The sequence below is a fragment of the Boleophthalmus pectinirostris genome, unplaced genomic scaffold, assembly GCF_026225935.1.
Source record: "Boleophthalmus pectinirostris isolate CB_2022bp ecotype Guang Dong unplaced genomic scaffold, ASM2622593v1 HiC_scaffold_21, whole genome shotgun sequence".
Classification (NCBI taxonomy): Eukaryota; Metazoa; Chordata; class Actinopteri; order Gobiiformes; family Gobiidae; genus Boleophthalmus; species Boleophthalmus pectinirostris.
The window spans coordinates 8,282,210-8,303,785 of NW_026571175.1; the positions used below are offsets into that span (position 1 = coordinate 8,282,210).

General features: G+C 39.6%; 1 protein-coding gene across 1 annotated transcript; it reads left to right on the forward strand.

The window, feature by feature from the left end:
* Positions 1-24: 24 nt before the first annotated feature.
* On the forward strand, positions 25-18,420 carry ppt2b (palmitoyl-protein thioesterase 2b). Its single transcript, XM_020939276.2, has 8 exons — positions 25-423; positions 8,945-9,098; positions 9,581-9,676; positions 9,767-9,874; positions 10,588-10,671; positions 11,480-11,564; positions 15,379-15,433; positions 16,843-18,420. Exons 1-8 carry the CDS (start codon positions 253-255, stop codon positions 16,984-16,986), a joined length of 897 nt encoding a protein of 298 aa, XP_020794935.1. The 5' UTR covers positions 25-252; the 3' UTR covers positions 16,987-18,420.
* The last annotated feature ends 3,156 nt before the right edge of the window (positions 18,421-21,576 follow it).

Below are 21,576 nucleotides of genomic sequence, written 5' to 3' on the forward strand. Positions count from 1 at the left end.
ATTTAAAACCGGAAGAAACAAAAACATCCAATGCAAAGCGCCGCAGATGGTCAAAGCTGCAGTTGTCCCAGTTTATCATTTAAAAAGGGGCACGATTGCATTTCATATATTTAAGATATCCAAAAGAAGAAGAAAAGTTGATTTTAACTACGGCGTGTGGCCTGTTTTAGCCACTAACGTAGTTCAATACAGTTTTGATGGGGTTGTTTTAACTGTTTATCAAGCTTTTAAGATTACATCTGACTGATATTTATGGTTACCATGAAGGGACGACAGAAGAGCAGCGGGACGAGCTGGCTGTTGTGTCCGCTGCTTGGTGCGTGTCTCTGGGCTGCAGTGGTCGCTTACAAACCGGTGGTGATCGTACACGGTTTATTCGACAGTTCAGGGGATTTCAAGAATTTACAGCGCTTCATCAACGCGGTAAGTGGTCCTTGCGTTCATATGACACCGCGAGTAAGTGTTACCAAACATGCAGACGTGTCTATTAAACTTAGACGAAAAACAAACAGGGATTTGAGTAAGGTATCTCTGAAAAGCCTTCGCGGTACACCATGTTCTTCTTGTGTCGCCTACATTGTTAAGATAATGGCAGTAAATGGGCTATGTTGCTATTAATGAATGCTTTTGAATCATGCATGCACAGTAAGCAGAGTAGACTATTTGTATGATAGGTTTTATGTAGTGTAGAAGTGGACAGACAAGAAAATTACATTTTAAACACCAGTTATTTAATGATATTTTTCTCTTACAAATGTACAGTGAGTGTGCCTGTGTACTGTACACATAACCATTATGTGGCATGATAATCTCTAAATATCTAAAGTATGGGTTTGATTTTAGTCTTTTTTATGATCTGAATCTTTTGCCTGCCTCTTTTTATATTTTATGTAAATAACAGAAGGCAGTGTGAGAACTGATTTTATCTACAAACTAATCACAGAGAGAATTGAAAGGCTAAAATGGTACCCTTTTGTATAATCTAAATGAATTATGCAAATAGTGATGCATAATCTAAATAAGACTTTGCACTATAGTAATAATACTTTAAATATGTGTGTGTGTGTGTATATATATATATATATGTATATATACATATACACACCATTAGATTTGTAATTTTTTATTTTTTTTCTATGTCAGATATGTTGTCTGCTTCTGTGCTGATTCTTGCATTGGTTCAGGGTTAATCAGGATAAAAATGCATGAAAATTATAAAGAAAAAGATTTGGTTATTTTAATTGAGATCCGATTCCAACTCTATTACAAACGTCACATCACTAATCTAAATTATAATTAACTGAATCTCCAAAACTTCTACGTTATCCAAACACAGATGTGCATATGACAGGTTGGACTACTTATTCCTCAAACGACACCAATATATTTAAGATTATACTAGTTTTTTCTAGTTTTGTAATTTTGATGAAGTTTATCATTTAATTTCCTGGTTGGACACGTGCAGAACATAAAAATCTGTAGATATGACACAGGTAGAGGTGCGTTACTAAACAACCATAATGTTAACAAACCAAACCAAGTAGTAATTAGAAAAATATCTGCCAAATGCACTTTAAATCATTCTTGTTTTCAAATCAGCACATCTCTCTACATTAAAATACACATTTTAATGCACGCATTAAATTGAAGTTATTTGATGTCAGTAAAAGAAACTCAGTGTTTTATAGTAAATAAACATATTTGTCATGGGCTTGATTTGGTACTCTTCAGACTTCAGCATATCAAACAGCCTTTTAATTAGGTGATTTTCAGATAAAGTACACTGCAAAAAACAAGAAGTTCTTTGAAAATTTTACTGAAATGTGGCAGGTCTGGTTTTCACACCTGAACTTTTGTCACAAGACACTGTTTGGAGAAGCTAGTTTAACATTATATGGCAGAAACTCTAAGGTGAAAGAGCTGAATAGACGTTTTTAGTTTTAATCTTGACTGCTGTGAGATAAGGAAGATCAGTCATGTGTAAATTGATATGACGGAGGAAAACCACAGCACCATGGTTGATTGATCAGAGTAAAACTGTTGTCACTAAAAGGTAGCCATTGATGTGAATGTAATGTAAAAAGTATTGTGAAGTTGACATTTGCAAACCTATTTTACTTTTTTCTGCTTCTGTACATAGATTTTCAGAATTTACAAAAGCTGCTGCCTATCCTACACTACAGATACTTTAGCACCTTAGTTTTATTTACCCATTAGTAAACAGTGCTTACCAGGACTACAGCTGCATTTGCACACTATATCCTGGTCTAGTCCTGGTCTAGTCCTGGTCTAGTCCTGGTCTAGTCCTGGTCTAATCCTGGTCTAGTCTAGACTTTAAACATGCAAAAAAATGTTTTTTTTTTTATTTTATTTTTTTTATTCATAATGTCACTTAGCTTCATAATACAAATTTCACTTCTTACATAATACAAATACCCGAGTTCAGTCTGTAACCATCACTTCACACTGTGTTAGATCGGCTTGCATTGTTTTCATACTTCACACAGAGATATGAACAGAGCGACCACATTGAGTTTACTGCATGGCCTTTCACAGTTTAAACATAACTAAATCTACACTTTCATTATGTTATAGGACACAGAACACTCATTTCAATGTATTTAGGATAGTGTACAATGAAAACTGCATTTCATTTCGCAAAATCAATAGTTATTGATACTATTTTCTAGTCTGTTATAATCTTGTTTCCTCATCAAAAACATACCAGGAATTCTTCTCTCAAATGGAAAACACTTTGTTCCACCTTGTAATGTCATGTGGTAATATAGGAAGTGCTCCAGTGTTTTGTTCTTGTGGGGAAGCTGGCCCAAGTGGTCAAAATGAGAGTCCAGTGCAAAGTTGTCCTTCACCAAACCAAATTCTTTATTGGATCCTTCCAAGTCGTGGGCAAAATTATATACATATTTACAAAAAAGAACTGTGCTTAACTAAACAAAAGCAACAGAAAATAACGCAACAAAAGAAAATACCCACAGGCACCTGGCTGCACTGATGGTGACCTACCTACTGATTAAACTGCCTCTACTTATATACCCCCCAGAGAGGAAGTCCCTCCCCCTGGGTTCACACCAATTTACGGGGAAAACTGTAGCAATTTCCTTTCCTTACTGGTGTGCTGCCTTAAATTATTTTCTGAAGCCTAATCCTCCTTTTAAACTGAACAGTGCTCCAACTTAACTAGATAACACTGAAACCAAAATTCTAATAACCCATTTGATAAAACAAAGAACCATTTCCGAGGCTTCCCTCCACATGGTCTGGGCCAACACCTCCCCCTGAGCCTATAAATATGGCTGCCAAAGGACACGCCCCCTCTTTTGTTCCCAGACCATGTGGAGTCACAGGTAAGGTGGTAAGTTTAAACAAAAATGAAGGGATATAACCAAATAAAATTGAATTTAAAGTAACTGTGTGAATGTGATCAACAAAGACTAAATAAAACAAACCCGGGATAGTTATTATTTAGCTGTTTAGTTGATATAGATAGATGTAACTGAACTAAAGTGAAAAATGGGGACAAAGGCCCCCCCCCAATAAGACCGTTACTCATCCGAGTCACGGGACAGGAAATCAGCAATGACATTTTTATGACCTGGTTTGTACTGGACCTTAAAACAAAATGGTTGCAGAGACAGGTACCATCTAGTAATACGGGCATTAGTGTCTTTCATTTTATGTATCCATTGCAATGCACAGTGGTCAGTTTCCAACACAAAGTCTTTACCAATGAGATAGTATCTCAGAGTGTCCAGAGCCCATTTAATAGCCAGGGCTTCCTTCTCGATTGTAGAGTACTTTTTTCTCTTGGAAAGAGCTTACGACTAATGTATTGAACTGGAAGTTGGTTACCCTCCTCCCCCTGCAATAACACCGCCCCCCAGTCCCACACCCGATGCATCAGTCTGTACAGTAAAGGGCAGTTCAAAATCTGGACACTGCAACACTGGTTGCTGACACAAGCAGTCTCTCAGATCATTAAAAGCATGTACAGTTTCAGGAGTCCATTGTACCTTTACCGGGCTGTTCTTACGGGTCATGTCAGATAATGGGGCGGACCTAGTTGCAAAGTCTGGGATCAGTCGTCGATACCAACCAACTAACCCCAAGAAGGATCTCAGCCTTCTCTTGGTGTTAGGCAATGGGGTAGCCGAAATGGCTTCAACCTTCCCAACCTGAGGATGGATACCCCCAGCTCCAATCACATAGCCCAAGTACTGCACCTCAGGCTTGGCGATGTGGCACTTCTTGCCGTTAATGACAAGACCTGCCTCCTGGATCCGCCTGAAGACGTCAGACAGATGCTGCAGATGCTCCTCCCACGACTGGCTGAAGATGACGATGTCGTCGATGTATGCCGCAGCGTAGTCCTCAGCTCCTCTTAGCACCTCGTCAACCAGTCTTTGAAACGTGGCCGGTGCTCCGTGTAACCCAAAGGGCATCATTCGGAACCTGAATAGTCCACTGGGCACTCGAAAGGTTGTCAGGTCTCTTGAGGCTTCGTCAAGGGGCACTTGCCAATACCCCTTGCAGAGGTCTAGGGTTGTCAGATGGCTTCCATGACCCAACCGCTCGATCAGTTCATCTACCCTTGGCAATGGGTAGGGGTCAAAAGCAGACACAGCATTCAACTTTGAAAAGTTGACGCAGAATCTGAGCCTTGGATCTTTTTTGGGAACCAAGACTACAGGGCTGCACCACTCACTGCGCGATTCAATAATCCCAGTTTCCAACATCTCCTCTACTTCTCTCTTTAACTCTGGGACAAGTTTAGCTGGAATGCGGCAAGTAGTGTCTCTAATGGGCTGCTGATCTGGTGAGCGTAGGCGGATCTGGTGCTGGATGAGGTGAGTATATCCCGGTCTTGCACTAAAAAGTTCATCGGTCATATAGATTTGAAGATCCTGTTGTTGCTCTGTAGCGAGATGACTTAGATCAGGGAACACTGGTGTCTCTGCTGGTGAAGGAAAGTACTGCTCCACAAGCTCCTCCTCGTCAATGACTACACGGGCCAGAAGGGATAGTTGATCTGGCCTGTCAACCCACTCTTTAAGCAGATTGATGTGGAAGATTTGATACTTTTTCCGGCGTTCTGGCATAAAAAGTTCATAGGTGACTGGTCCTGTTTTTTGATGGATCTCATATGGGCCTTGCCATTTGGCTAAAAGTCCACTTTCTGACGTAGGCAATAACAACAGGACTTTCTGGCCCACCTGGAACACTCTTCTTTTGGATGCCTTGTCATAACCATGTTTTTGTCTCTGTTGTGCTTGCGCCAGGTTGTCACAGGCAAGCTCTTTAAACTGTTCCAGTTTGTCTCTCATTTTCAGTACATAAGAAAGTTCATTACATCCTTGTTCCGGCGTTGGCCCCTCCCATGCCTCCTTCAGGACATCCAGAGGCCCTCGAACAGAATGTCCATAAAGAAGCTGGAATGGTGAAAATCCGGTAGAGGTTTGCGGCACTTCCCGGTAAGCAAACAAAAGGAATGGAAGCCACTGATTCCAATCTGCTCCTGAATCAGCAACAAACTTCCTCAGCATAGATTTGAGTGTCTTATTGAAGCGCTCGACGAGCCCATCAGTCTGTGGATGATATGGACTTGTCTTGATTCCTTGAATTCCCAGGAGATTGTAGACTTGTTTCAGCAGAGTCGAAGTGAAGTTAGTGCCCTGGTCTGTGATGATCTCTCTTGGGATGCCCACTCTGGAGAAGAGCTGGATGAGGCAGGTGACGATCTGGCGTGCTTTGATCTTCAGCGGAAACACCTCCGGGTATCTAGTGGCATAGTCCGACACCACCAGGATATACCGATGTCCAGCACTGCTCCGCTCCAGTGGTCCCACGATGTCCATAGCGATGCGAGAGAAAGGGGTGTCAATAATGGGCATGGTAATGAGGGGTGCCCTATCTCCCTTTCTGCTTGGGGCTGTTAACTGACACTCAGGGCATGACTGACAGTACTTTACAGTGTCTGAGTATTGCTGGGGCCAGTAAAACCTAGGAACCATTCTAGAAAATGTTTTACCTTGGCCTAAGTGCCCTGCCCATGGAACTGAATGACTAAGATTAAGGATAGTAGGTCTCAATGTTTGTGGGACTACTAACTGGTCACCAATTTCACTTTGTCTGTAAAGTATATCATCCTTTATAACAAAAACTTCTTTCCCTCGTGTTCCTTTTGTTGTTTCCGGTACGCATTTACTGTACAAGTTAGCTAGAGTTGGGTCATGTTTTTGTAATTTTGCAACATCGCTACAAATTGGCAACAAATCAGTCTCAATTGGTGTTAATATTTTTCCTGCAATCTAGTTCCTTTGACTTTATCTCGTCTTTTTTGTCTTTTACTTTTCCTGACTTTACCATTGTTAGCATTTAGCATCTCTGTATTAGCAAAAGGCAACTCCTCCCATTCTGTCCTCTGCCTAGTTACTTTCTGGTGAGTTTGAGATCTGGTAACTGCCATTAAACATTCATTAGATTTAGCTTCAATAGATTGTTTAGCAATTAGCTCCGGAAGGATTGGGACGTCTAGGCCTAATACAACTTGATAAGGCAGCTGTTCTAATACACCTACAGAGTGTGCAAAGGGCTGACCTTCAACCTGAACAGTAACTTCTGCAATGGGATAACTTACCCTGTCACCATGGATACACACAATATCAACTGTCCCTCCGCAAAAAATTACATCTTTGGGTAGGCAGTCCTGTCTGACCAATGTACGGTCACTGCCTGAATCTAAAAGGGCAATACAAGGTTTGTCATCTATAACCACCCCATGGTTAGCTCCTCCTGATGACCCTCCCAGCTGTCTACAATAGCAGGTAAGTTGGACACACTACACAAGTAGTTTTTACTAGACCTACTGTTAGCTTTGGGACACTGTGCTTTAAAATGACCTGTTTGACCACACAAATGACACGCATAGTTTGGTCTATCTCTGGTGTCTGGTCTAGGTGCATATTGCGGGGAACTAGGTCTAAAGTGTCTGGGTCTAGACTCAGGGCAACTGTCTTACCCGATGGGGTGGGTGGATGGGTCTTTGGGGCCAGTAACGTCTTTGAGGGTCGACGAGCAGCGAGAAAGCTTCAGTATCTGCAGCTTCTTTAGAAGTCTTTGGATCCCTCTCTTTAATCCAAGTACGAAGTTCCGGACTCAGGATTCTTAGGAACTGCTCCAGGATGATTGTATCTCCGATTTGCTCTTTGGTTTTGGTCTTTGGGTCCATTGTCCATTTGTTATAAAGCTCCTTCAGTCGGACCTGCAGCTCCTGCGGTGTCTCGTCGTCTCCCAGCTCCGATGAACGGAATCTCAGTCGGTAAGTCTCTGTGCTGATCTCGAACTTTTGCAAAACAGCACGTTTCACTTTGTTATAGCTCATAGTGTCATCAATGTCCATAGCAACATAGGCTGAACGTGCTTTGCAGTTAGGAGTGGTGCATGGCGGAGAGCCCACTCCTCATATGGCCACTGGCATGCATGTGCAATTTCTTTCAAATGTGCACAAATAATGTTCAATGTCCTCACCATCAGTGTACGGTTGCCTTTTAGGGCCCTTCCAGTTGTAATTTCTCATGGTGCTGGATTGCCTGGAATACATATGGTCATTATGAGAGCTCTGGTTGGAAGTTCCTCTGCTCTCAGGTCTTCTGGACCATCCATTTGTGCTACACGACTTTGTTGCACCTCCCGTTGGAGGTTGGAAATGTCTCTGCGCATTTTAGTCCATTGCTCATCTTGCTGCTGCATGAGTCGGTGTAGTAGACTTGACAGTTCATCCATGCTGTTGACCTGTGCTTCCGGTTCTCCACCGACTGCCCCCTGCTGGTTGTCCAGTGGATCTGTTCCTGCGTCAGCACAAGCCTTCTTCGGGTTTTGTCTGGTGGACATCATCTTCACTGCCTCCACTGGCCTGGATCCCACCACTGACTGCCACCAAATATGGGGAAGCTGGCCCAAGTGGTCAAAATGAGAGTCCAGTGCAAAGTTGTCCTTCACCAAACCAAATTCTTTATTGGATCCTTCCAAGTCGTGGCAAAATTATATACATATTTACAAAAAAGAACTGTGCTTAACTAAACAAAAGCAACAGAAAATAATGCAACAAAAGAAAATACCCACAGGCACCTGGCTGCACTGATGGTGACCTACCTACTGATTAAACTGCCTCTACTTATATACCCCCAGAGAGGAAGTCCCTCCCCTGGGTTCACACCAACTTACGGGGAAAACTGTAGCAATTTCCTTTCCTTACTGGTGTGCTGCCTTAAATTATTTTCTGAAGCCTAATCCTCCTTTTAAACTGAACAGTGCTCCAACTTAACTAGATAACACTGAAACCAAAATTCTAATAACCCATTTGATAAAACAAAGAACCATTCCGAGGCTTCCCTCCACATGGTCTGGGCCAACACCTCCCCCTGAGCCTATAAATATGGCTGCCAAAGGACACGCCCCCTCTTTTGTTCCCAGACCATGTGGAGTCACAGGTAAGGTGGTAAGTTTAAACAAAAATGGATATACCAAATAAAATGAATTTAAAGTAACTGTGTGAATGTGATCAGTTAAACAAAGACTAAATAAAACAAACCCGGGATAGTTATTATTTAGCTGTTTAGTTGATATAGATAGATGTAACTGAACTAAAGTGAAAAATGGGGACAAAGGCCCTCTTTGTCACAGTTCTATACACTATCACTAGAATCATTTGGTTGATTTCAGCCCTGGAAATGCCAATCTCTACTGAGCTAAAGGTGAAAGGTAGCTGTTAACTTGAAAACTACCGCATCATGACATCATAAGGTGGGACAGTGTCTGTGACATAATAGCATTCATTATTATCGCTAATCATGTATATTTTTTCACCAGTATATATCATACTTATTGGGACAGGCCTGGTGAAAACCTCTTCTTCTTGTGTTTTTAGTCTCATCCAGGGACAAATGTGACGGTGATCGACTTGTTCGACCGCAGCGCGAGTCTGGAGCCGATGTGGAAACAGGTGGAAGGATTCAAAGCAGCCATTTATCCCATAATGCAAAACGCAGCCGACGGAGTGCACTTCATCTGCTACTCTCAAGGTCTGTGCCATAGAAAACACTTTTGCGCTTCTTATCATGGTCAATGTCAGGGACTATTTTGTTATGAATTGTTATTTCGCTGTTTGTCCCTAAATCAAGATATGAACATTAACAACAGACCAATCTGGTGCCTGCTGTCCCAGCGGTCGCTCCCGCTAGCATTAGCTACAGGGGCACGTAACTTCAAACACCTTGCTCCTGATTGACTTTTTGGTTTCATGCTCAGGCAAAACCTAGGCATTAACAAGTGATTTCACTTCAGCCTTTGGTCATAGTTTTATGTGAAATGTTGTAACAGTATATTAAGTACATGATTGAAGCAGATTTTGTACCAGTTATATATAAAAGTATAATGGAAGATGGCTGTGGTAGATATTGTATAACACAGCCTTTACATTATTAGTGACCATTTCCCTTCATGTCCCAGAGTAATCCTTTCCTTTCTGTAATTAGAAGCTAATTCAGTCATGTATAATTGACAGGAGGCCTGGTCTGTCGCGGGATCCTGTCCACATTGCCAGATCACAATGTCCAATCCTTCATCTCTCTGTCATCTCCCCAGGCCGGACAGTACGGAGGTAGATTCCATTTAAGTTTTATTACTTTTCGTTATAACCCAGTAAGATGTGTACCATGCCCTTTTATTTAACTGTGTTTTCTTTTGTCAGACACAGACTACCTGAAGTACCTGTTCCCTCAGTTTGTGAAGTCAAACCTGTATCACCTCTGTTACACAGGCTTTGGACAAAGGATCTCCATCTGTAACTATTGGAATGGTGAGAAATGCAGAGAAATATGGTGTACAGTGTTATAGAGCTGTGCATATACAGAAATGGCAGAACTATGGACCTAATCTTAAACTCTAATCTAAAGGTCAAAACCCTTCAACATTAAAGCGTAACATTTCTAGTGGAGGGTCTGCCACCTGCTTGTCTCCATGGAAATCTTATTGCTTTGTCTGGAATGTTCCGCAGTATAGATTAAATCCATCTATAAAGAGGGAGACAAGCAGGTTACAGCACTACGCTACATTACAATTCAGATGTGTAGAGAGTCGTCTCTATTCACAGAAGGAATTATTGTATTTTTGATCAATAGAAACACATGTAATGAATAAATACTAGTTGGTTTAATGTCATAGCATGCAACATTTCAGGCAAAGCAATAGCATCTTCATGGAGCGAGTAGTAGGTAAATGTTGCGCAATGCACCTTTAAGATGATCTATTACTGTGACTATGTAGTTTTACTTTTTAGCTTGGATGAGTAATTAAAAAACACTGATTAGAATATCCAAAGTACATATAATATTTTTGTACAATCAGAGCATTGTACAAAGGAGGAGGATAAAATCTGCCAAAATCCCAGTGTAATGTTCTGCACTGGAATTAAAATTAGACCACAGAGCTACAGCAGAGTTGCTTAAAATACATATACTTATAAATACAAGTCAAAAACTCCTTATATTTAAGTGCTTGTCTTGTTTTCAGACCCTCACCACAGAGACTTGTACGTGAACAGCAGCGATTACTTGGCTTTGCTCAACAGTGAGAGGCCCAATCCAAATGCAACAGGTCTGAGCATACACACTTTCTCATGACAGTGCATATGACAGTTTTCATATTATTTATTATTATATGACTTGATTTGCTGGGATAGTACTTGTGTTAAATATTTATAATATTTTACATCAGATAAGTAGCAATTTGTGAATAAAATGGTTCAAAATTACAGGAAGTAGGTCTGGGTTCTAAATCGTAAACAGTGATTTAACTAAATAAAAGTGTAATTCATATTCATTTGTCAAATCATAATCATGTCATTTAGACACGCTTTGTCCCTTGTTAACATTATGGTTGCTAGGTTAAAGTTTTGAATTTCTTCTACTATCATCTGCTGCCCATGTCCAACCAGGAAGTGAAATTTTAAACTAAAATGACAAAACTAGAAAAAAATTGTCAATATCTTTAGTAAATTCTTAAATATAATCATGTAAACCACATTTTAGATAAATGTTTAGTCTACTAATCTGTCATAATACACTTTAAGTTTGAGGACCTTCAAAAATTAGACAGACCTGCTACTCTGAGTTAAATTATGTATCAGGTTTAGGCACGGTCTACTCAAGTGAAGCCTGCGTTTGAGTTTTCCTGTTGCATTTCTCTTTCAATCAGGTCTAAGTGTGTCTTGAGTGTTTGGTTTATCAATGATCCCAATATAATCTAAAAATTAAAGAATAACAATTGTGAGAATTACAGAAACTTGTTAATAGAATGATCCTAAATATAAAGATCTGTTTTAATTAGATCTTTACATTTACACATTACATCAGTTTATGTAAGCTAACTTCTTTATTTTATTTTTTTTTTATTTGTGTCCCAGACTGGAAAAATAACTTCCTGAAAATTAAGAAGCTGGTTCTGATTGGAGGACCAGACGATGGGGTCATCACTCCCTGGCAATCAAGGTAACTGTCTATCTGTGGAATACAAAATATGAAACTATAAATGATATATATATAGATACATACATACACACATACATACATACATACACACATACATATACATATACATGGAGGGTTCCATCCCAAATCCAGCACCCTGAGACTGTATGCAAGCCGGAAGGAAGGAGGCCGAGGACTAGTGAGTGTGGGAACCACTGTCCAGGATGAAACATCCAAGCTCCTTGAGTACATCAAGGACAAGGCCCCGACAGATGAGGTGCTCAGAGAATCTCTCAGACAGAGTGGGGTCCAGAGGAAGAGGTGCTGGAGGGACCATCATGGCAGGACAAACCCCTACATGGGGCGTACCACCGGAACATAACTGAAGTGGCTGATATCAAGAAATCCTACCAATGGCTTGAGAGGGCTGGTCTGAAGGACAGCACAGAGGCACTGATCCTGGCTGCTCAGGAGCAGGCCCTGGGCACTCGAGCAATAGAGGCCCAGATCTACCACACCAGACAAGACCCATGATGTAGACTGTGCAAAGAGGTTCCTGAGACAGTCCAGCACATAACTGCAGGGTGTAAGATGCTGGCAGGGAAAGCATACATGGAGCGACATAACCAAGTGGCGGGCATAGTGTACAGAAACATCTGTGCAGAGTATGGGCTGGAGACCCCAGGATCAAGGTGGGAAACACCTCCAAAGGTTGTGGAGAACGACCGAGCCAAGACCCTGTGGGACTTCCAGATACAGACTGACAGAATGGTGATGGCGAAACAACCAGACATAGTTGTGGTGGATAAGAAACAGAGCAGAGCCGTGGTGGTGGACATCGCAATACCAAGCGAAGGTAATATCAGGAAAAAGGAACACGAGAAACTAGAGAAATACCAGGGGCTCAAGGAGGAGCTGGAGAGAGCCTAGAAAGTAATGGCATCAATGTTGCCTGTGGTGATCGGCGCACTCGGGGCTGTAACCCCCAAACTGGAAGAGTGGCTACAACAGATAACGGGAAAAACAACAGACATCTCAGTCCAGAAAAGTGCAGTACTGGGAACAGCAAAGATACTGCGCAGAACTCTCAAGCTCCCAGGCCTCTGGTAGAGGACCCGAGCTGAATGAGGGTGAGAGAGACCTACCACCGTGGAAGGTGAGAAACACATTATTATTAGGGGTGTCAAATTATCGCGTTAATTGCGATTAATTAATTAATTACAGTCATATTTAGCGCGTTATGTTTTTTAATCGCGTTAATCTCATTTTTAATCTCTAACTTTACTGTTTCTGTATGCGAGTTGCTTTATTATAAAACCTGTTTTTACACACACACACAAAAAAAACACATTTATACATTTTTTTATTTCGGTAATCCCACTCATTGCCGGAAACCCACACAAAACGCGCGCAGTAAGAGTGATATAAACGTCATGTTAACGTTGGCGGCGTCAGGCACAATGGACGAGGTCGAAGAGCCAGTAGAACAGAGGCAGCAGTGCACAGGTAAAAACACATTTGTGTCTTGGAAATTATTCTCCCGACGTGAAATATAAAAGAAAATAACTAATATAATATCGCCTACAACTTAAATGTCACTGGTGAAAACAACCTGCATAGACTCATGATGTCTGCACTACTGTCCTATAGTGACTTGCCACATGAGGGGACACGCACACACACACACAAATACACACAAACACACACAAACACAAACATACACCTTCATCATCGTCATTAACCTGAGAACGCGCGGACCACGTGTCCTTCCGTAGTTACTGCGTGGACACCGACGTGCTCCCGTGCGCTGCTTGTGGATCGTGTTTTCTCGCGTACGCGGCGTAAACCGCGCTTCCTCCTGTGCGCCTCTAAACCAGAACTAACACCAAGACTAAAACCAGGACTTATCCAGTCCAGGTCTAAACCAGGACTAAACCAGGACTAAAACCAGAACTAAAACCAGAACTAAAACCAGGACTAAACCAGGACTAAACCAGAACTAAAACCAGAACTAAAACCAGAACTAAAACCAGAACTAAAACCAGGACTAAACCAGGACTAAAACCAGGACTAAACCAGGACTAAACCAGGACTAAACCCAGAACTAAAACCAGGACTAAACCAGGACTAAACCAGAACTAACACCAGGACTAAAACCAGGATTAATCCATTCCAGGACTAAACTAGGACTAAAGTAGGACTAAAGCAGGTCTAAACCAGGACTAAAACAAGGACTAAAACCAGTGATCTCATATATAAAGCATTTCTCTATCAATAATATTTTTAATATGGTTAAGGAAAGACTGGACTTTTTATTGTCTTTAAGTAGACAAAAGTTATTATGTTCAGATTTCCTCGTCTTTGCTACTTTACAGCAAACAGTTTCTTATTCATGGAGACTTGGGCTCAACAGCCAATTTGGGGAGATTTGTTAAACAATAAATGACTTTATAAAGTCACTTTTTTTTGTTCTATATCAGTCTTTTGATCTGCCACAATAATGCAATAATGAATTTAAATGAAAATACCTCAAATTGAAGGCTTTTCTCAGCAATTTTTAGGTGAGATTAAAATGAGATTAATTAGATTAATTAATTACAGATCATAATTAATTAATTAATCTCTCTTTTTTTTTATCGCATGACAGCACTAATTATTATATATATATATTAAATGTCCAGATACAGAGCTCTGTTTCTGGAATTTCATCTTGACATTTCTAAAATGTGTGTGCTTACTTACTATACTGTGCCTGACACTCACTATAAGAAATGCTATCTCACTGACTTTTATTTGAGGCTACTGTAGTTTGCTACTGTAGTTTGTGGACTTTAAAACCAATATAAAATAGATTATACCATGGTCAGTGATTTTAATGCTAACAGTGCATTATTTTTGCATTATAACTGAACAGGTACTTCTGGTAACAGTCAATCACTGTTATATATCACTATGCTGTGGGCATTATCAGAGCAATGGGTTAACAAATAAATCAAGAAGTTTATTTGGCATTTGTGCACACATTGGAATTCATGAGCAGGGCTCACAGAGATTCAAGTAAATGAACTGCTGTTAGGTTGACTGGCTTCAACTAAAACAGAAGTAACTAATGCAGAGAGCCAAAACTAACCTTGAAAAAGCTGTACTGATAGGCAGAAGGATCTAGGGTACACTTGCCAGTTACATAAAAGCCCTTTATTCCAAAATTGGATGCCTACATGTTTCGACCAAATAGGTCTTCAGGGCAGTGTAATGATGAGAACTGTTTGGTTGAAATGTGTAGGCGTCCTGTTTTGCATGTGTGCCTCGGATCCTTCTGCCTATCAAAGCAAGTTTTGTGTTGCCCTTAGTATATCTTCATATCTTTGAAGAGTACTTCACTACCTTTTAACAGTTTTCTGCACAGTTCCTGAACCAGTGAACCCAGTCACTTCCTTACCTGCCTTCTATAAGAGTAGAAATAACTAATGCATTGAACGTTCACGGACAGCCAAAATGGTTGTCCATTTTAAAAAGGACCATGGTATAAGTGGACTATAAACAACTCTGGGTAGTGCATTACACCATTTTAACGCAGTGTTCCTCATTGTTTAATCCTTACATAAAGGCCCTAAACTAAATTTGATGTTTTGATATGAAGATAAAAGATAATTTTTGAATATTGGTGTATCTACTGCTCGAATTAATGTTTGTGTACCTTGTGTCTTAAATGGATTTCATTTGGACTTGTTACAGTTTGCTGGCTCTAATCTGTGACCTTTAGGCTTATGAATAAAAACTGTTCACTTCATGATCATTAATGAAACCGAATGACTCTCATGTGCTTTTCTTTCAGTCAGTTTGGTTTCTACGACGATAACGAGACGGTGGTAGAAATGCAGCACCAAGATGTGAGTCAAAATTACACTGCAAAAAATGAATAAATTATACACAGTAATACATCAGAATATATAAACAGACTCCGTGACATAATCTTCACACCCAAATAATGAATGACAATAACCTATGTTTCTCTATTTTATGAGATTCCTGTTCCTGTCATGTTCATACTGACCCAAACGCACTACTCTCAAAGCCAATGCTCTCTGACGTCGACAGGACTAGTGACAATGTGAAAATGACCTTAAGGTCTGTTCTGGTCTGATTGGGCCCAGCCTGTGGCATATGCAGTATAGGTAAATTCTAAGGGTGCACTGTGATGGGACTGGCTCATTGATTCCTGAATGAGTCTGATCTTAAAGCTCAAAATCAAAGACCCTGGAAATAGTTAAGAATCATTTTTGTTCTACATTTCACAAGCTTTTGGCCAATCTTTATTTTTTGTCTCTTATTTATGAAATCACAAGCACGGATAGTTGATGAATCTCCCAGGGTTTCAAAATTACCTACAAAATTCAGGCATGTTTAATTAATGAACTAATGAAAGTTCTTGGCAAAAGTACCCAATATAACATTGGCATTTCCAGGGGTGGGGGTAGAGGGACCGTTTTATTCCACAATATATTTTTATTTGCATTCAATTGATAGTTTGCTGTCCTGGGGTAGACTAAAGAAAGTAATCTTTCCCACTGGTCCCACTGACCACCACCAATGCTTGTATTTCACTAAATACATACATTCATGTGTGTAATACAATACATGAATACAATAACAAACTGCTACTTTTACTTTATTATTATGAATCTGTTTTTATTAAAGATATATTACACAAAATTTAATCTTGAGTTGTGTTTAGTTTCATTCACACATTTGAGTAATCCTGGTCTGTGTACACCTCCAGAGCTCAAAATACTCTGTTCCACCTTGTGATGTCACATAGTGGTAGTTTTCAAGTTAACAGCTTCTTATTACTTTTAGTTCAGTAGAGACTGGCAATTCCATGGTTGAAAATATCCTTTGATATCTATCCAGTGATGCTAGTGAAGGTGTATGGAATTTAAAAACACAGTGGAGATCTTTTTACATGACATCACAAGGTGAAACAGAGTGTTTTCTGTTTGAGAGAAGAATTCAGCCTAAATATGCAGGGTTTGTATGTTAAACATGTGTGAATGAAACAAAACACAACTCCAGGTATGTTTTGATAAGGAAACAACATTATAACAGATAAAAACGTAGCGTAGCCTTTCTAAACCATCATATTCTCTGTTGCAGTTAAATGCTTTGATAGTTGGTATATACAGTTTTAACTTTTGATTTTAGCCACAGAAAAGACTTCCACAAACTGTTTCCTTTTTGGCACAAAAGCTGAAAATCCCATTACTTTAGTTACATTCTCTGTTTTTTTGCCTCATTTCAGGTGTATCTGAAAGACGTTTTTGGCCTGAAGACTCTTGGTTCCCGTGGCGACCTCATCATCTGCTCTGTGCCTGGAGTTGAACACGTTTGGTGGCATTCAAATGAGACGGTTTTCCACACCTGCATCGAGAAGTGGCTTGACTGAACAATACACAATCTATGGATTTACTACAGCAAAGGCAGCAGCAATGTAGTCTATATAAGGACAGTGTTTTAATCCATTCTATTTGTTTTTTTTTGTTGTTGTTTTTTTTTTTTTTTTTACATTTTTAGATATTTATTGTAAAACTGTCAGAGCTACAACTCAAACATATTTTTTAGCAGCAAGGTTTGAGGGAAAGAACATCCATGCCTTATTTTTATCATCTTGAAAAAGCACAAATAGTTGAAGTCTAATCGGGCAAGTGCAACACACAAATATTATGGCATCTGTAGGAAGGAAAGTAAATAAGGAAGTAAATGGTAACAAACAACAACATTTAAATTAAACTATATTCACCTCAACTATGTTAACTGTATTGTAGAGACTATAACTGGCATATCTTTTTGTTTTTAATTTGTGGAAAATATCTGTTTAGACCTGTTACAGATTAATAGTGGCAAAAGTGAGTTATTTGCGTGCCTGAAGGAGATCCAAAATTTTTACTTTTCAATAATATTTTTTTCATAAGTACTTTTTAATTGCCAATTGATTTTTCAGTATTCCCATTAACACACAGCTTTGGTCTTATAAAGAGCATCACAGGTAAATATTATTTTCCATGTAATTGGATTTTAAACACCAGTGGATTTATTTTCAAATAGATTTCTATATTTTAATTATAGTGTTCAGTGTCTCTCGTCAAAGTACCTCAGATCTCCATAACCCCTCAGTGCCTGATGTTTCTGAATTTGTCTAATTACATGTACAGAATAGACATAATATTACATGTTACATGCATATTTAAAACCAGTGGAACAATGGAAGAAACTGTATCTAATTGATGCAGTAGTTTTTAGATTGCCGCCTTTAAAAAAGCACATCTACCTTTTAGTGTCATATTTTTATATTTTCTGTATAGTGCTTTGGGGGTATATCATCCAGCTACCTGTATATCAGTAGAATCAGCCTTACATTTCCCCTTATGTGTCCCAGACAGAAGTGCTCCGATCGCTGCCTTCAACTGGTCAAGGATCATTGTTTACTTTTCTATCCATTTTGATGTTTTCCTCTTGTCAAATGTCCGGACTTGAAGCGGATTTGGGTTCTTCTAAATGTTTTATTTGTACCTTATATATCTTCTCAAAGTTTTTTGTTTTGTTAATGATGACGTGTTTTGCACATTGTACCGGCACATAAGAAGGGAAAAGACAGACAGTTTTGACAGATTTTTTTAATGCTTGTAACATAGTTGTGTTTGCATATAAGTCTTGTGACTCAAAGGGATAACTTTTCCAATAACAAATTAACAAGCTTTATAAAACTCAAACAGAAACTATTTTGCTACAATTTCTGTACAATTGTACCATTTCTACAATACAAGCAGTTACGGTGTCAAATTTGTCAAATCCTCAGTAAACGACAGTTTTGATCATCACACTTGTGTTGTTTATTGTCATGTTCATGTTAGACTGTATTATAGATACACTCAGGGCTGTACACTGTGTTACAGATAGTCTCAGTTTGATGCCTCATCATTATCATTGTCCCAGCTCCTCTTTGAGTTTGGGGTTCTGGGTGCAACACTTGCTCGCTCTTCATCATCACCGTTGTCCCTTTGCATCTCTCTGCTGGTATCTAAATCAGTCCATTGTAGTTAGTGTTGGTTATTATCAGCTCATTGTAATACAGATTAGTGTGATAGTCTTTAAAGCAGTGATTCTCAAACTTTTAATACCAAGTACCACCAAGATAATATTTGGGTTTCTGAGTACCAACAGATCTAGACTCAGACTCACATGTGTGAATGAAACAAAACAATGAATGAATGAATGAATGAAAAGCTCAAAATGCTATGTTTTGCCTTGTGATGTCATGTAGTAGCTACTTTTTACCTTTAGATCAGCAGAACACAGTGGAGCAGTTCCTGTATTACCACATGCCATCACAAGGTGGAACAGAGCATTTTCTGTTGAGAGAAGAACCTAAATATCCAGGGCGTAAGCATTAAATATGTGAATGACACAAAATATAACACATTCTGTTTGTGATGAGGAAACAACATTAAAACAAATCAGAAAATAGTGTAATATGGGCCTTTTAACATGATCAAAAATTATACTTAACAATGAATACAACAGTTCTGAATTAGTTAACCAAAAGGAAGGCAAAAGAATAGTAAGTAAAAAGGGCCATGACTACCAACACAGGCAGCCCATGTACCACAGTCTGTAAAACACTGCTTCGCACACTGTACAAAATAAGCAGAGAAGTTAATTATGCCTTGAACACTGGGAGAAGCAGGAGTTGCATATGTCCTCTTGCTTCATCTGAGACTGTTTTTTTTTTTCCTTCCTTAAAATGAGCTAATATTAATCTATACATTGTGTCACCATGGTATCTGCTGAACATTCTGCTATACAGATACATAGGACACCCCCATCATGATGTCACTGCAAAATATCAATAACCTTTATAGTGAAAAAGAGAGCAGAGAAGCACCTTGAACATTAGGAGAGGTTGAAGGAATTGCAGAAGATCTAAAGCTCCTTGGTAAGGGCAGGAGTTCCGAGATTGGCTTCTCTTCCCATGGTCCTCGTCATATTCTAGAATTAAAATAGAAATCGTCATCTCTGGACCTGACTGACAGATGATGGAGAGAGAAGTGGTGTGTGGGAGATTTTTTTGTTTGTTTTGTTGTATTGCTTTTCTCTATTTTTGTTTTCTTCATGTAAATCTCATAATTGAAAAAACATATATATAAAGAAAAAATGGAACCTAGGTTCTTCCATATTTTTTTAGAGGTGGAAGAATTGTATTTCTCAAAGTAGTTTTTGGAGTGAATATTCTTACTCCTACTTGAGTGATATTTTGTTTGAAGTAACAGTACATCTGTGGTCTATAACCTTTGGAAATACCTTTCATTATATATTGTTTTGTCCTTGCCAATTACATTACCTTAAATACATGAATCCGATTTTATGCTTACATTTACTGGAGTAGTAGCTTCTCCAATTTTTAAATCTAACTTCAATATTTTTTTGGACCACTAAAATACAAATTTATTCAGTTGGAATAAATGGAAGTTCCCCAACGTATGTTTTTTATTTGGTAAGTGGCGGCTTTCTGTGTCCATTTATACAGTATAATATGGGTGCATCTCATTTCTCTTTCCTTGCTTCTTTCACCTTGATTCCTCTCCTCAATTCTGCAGAAAATGGATGATGAAGTCCCACCCACAGAGGAGACATAGGGAGAAGAGAGGTGCAGAGGAGAGAGGCAGGAGGAGACACAAACTGAGGGTGAATGGGACAGTCTTTTCTCAGGCACTGTTTCTGGTTCCAAAATTACTTTATGAGGACTATACTAAGGATTATTTTATATTAGGGTGACCATATTTCTGTTTCGTGTGAAAACCCGGACACTGTACCAAGGGTGAGGGGCTGGACCTCAACAATGAGCTACTCTCACCTTGCAACCTGTGCACATGGCCTCCCACTTGTTCCGACCGGGATGGAAAACGGAGAACTTCTTGTACAAGTCATTGTTAAATGCGCATTTGTACTTTGGCATGTCGCAAACTGACCAGCTGTTTGTGTCTGCTCGCTCCTTCTGAGTGCACAGAGAGCTACAAGAGACACTCAATTTAATGGCCCCAAGGAACTGTAATGAAAACCCGGACATTTCTATCTCTTAAAAAGAAAAGAAAAAACCCGGACGCCCAGGACAGGAAAGGCAAAAAATTAACATGTCCGGGGAAAAATTGACATTTGGTCACCCTATTTTATATTATAATTTCAGGACTTTTAAATCAAAGTCAGACCAATGTCTTTATTTTAAAATAAATGTATTTTAACATGTTTTTTTTTAGTTTAATGACATATTAAGGATTATAATAATACATCAGTTTTATATAGCGCTTTTCTGGACACTCATATACTCTTTACAGAGCATTATTCATTCACTCCACACCTGGTGGTGGTAAGCTACTACTGTAGCCACAGCTGCCCTGGGGCAGACTAACAGAAGCAAGGCTGCCAATCTGCAACATCAGCCCCTCTAACCACCACCATCACACACCACTTTCATACTTGGCAATGAGGGTGAAGTGCTTTGCCTAAGGACACAACAACAGTTTTTACGAATGGCGCCCCCCTGTGGCACCTGATTTTCCCAGAGGTCTCTCATCCAAGTACTAACCACGCCCAGCCTTGCTTAGCTTCTGAGAGCTGATGGGATCAGGCTTTGACAAGCTGGTATGTAACATGTCAAACGTGCTTTGCTGCTGTCCCTATATTGTCCCTATTGTCTAAGTACGACAAAACAAACTCAGTTTAAATATTGTATCTGTTGGCGTGTTCCAATTTTGATGTTTGCCTCCTGAATCTTCTCTCAGGTTTCCTCATGGTTTCCTACCCTTGCTTCCTCTGAGTTTTGGGACAGCGCTAAATCTGGCGCATTTGACTGACAGCTGGAGGACCGAGGAGAGGAAACGAGGAGATGGAAACAAAGAAAGAGAAATGAGAGGCGCCGACAGTGATGATCAGAACCGCGGTTGCTACAGTCTGCTCAGTGGCCAGTAGAGTGCACTAAAGG

Bases quoted from the DNA above. Each gene is read 5' to 3' on its own strand.
- ppt2b (XM_020939276.2), top strand. From the start codon at position 253: ATGGTTACCATGAAGGGACGACAGAAGAGCAGCGGGACGAGCTGGCTG. The intron at 9,099-9,580 runs GTCTGTGCCATA...TATAATTGACAG, and splicing joins CTTCATCTGCTACTCTCAAG to GAGGCCTGGTCTGTCGCGGG. The intron at 15,434-16,842 runs GTGAGTCAAAAT...GCCTCATTTCAG, and splicing joins TAGAAATGCAGCACCAAGAT to GTGTATCTGAAAGACGTTTT.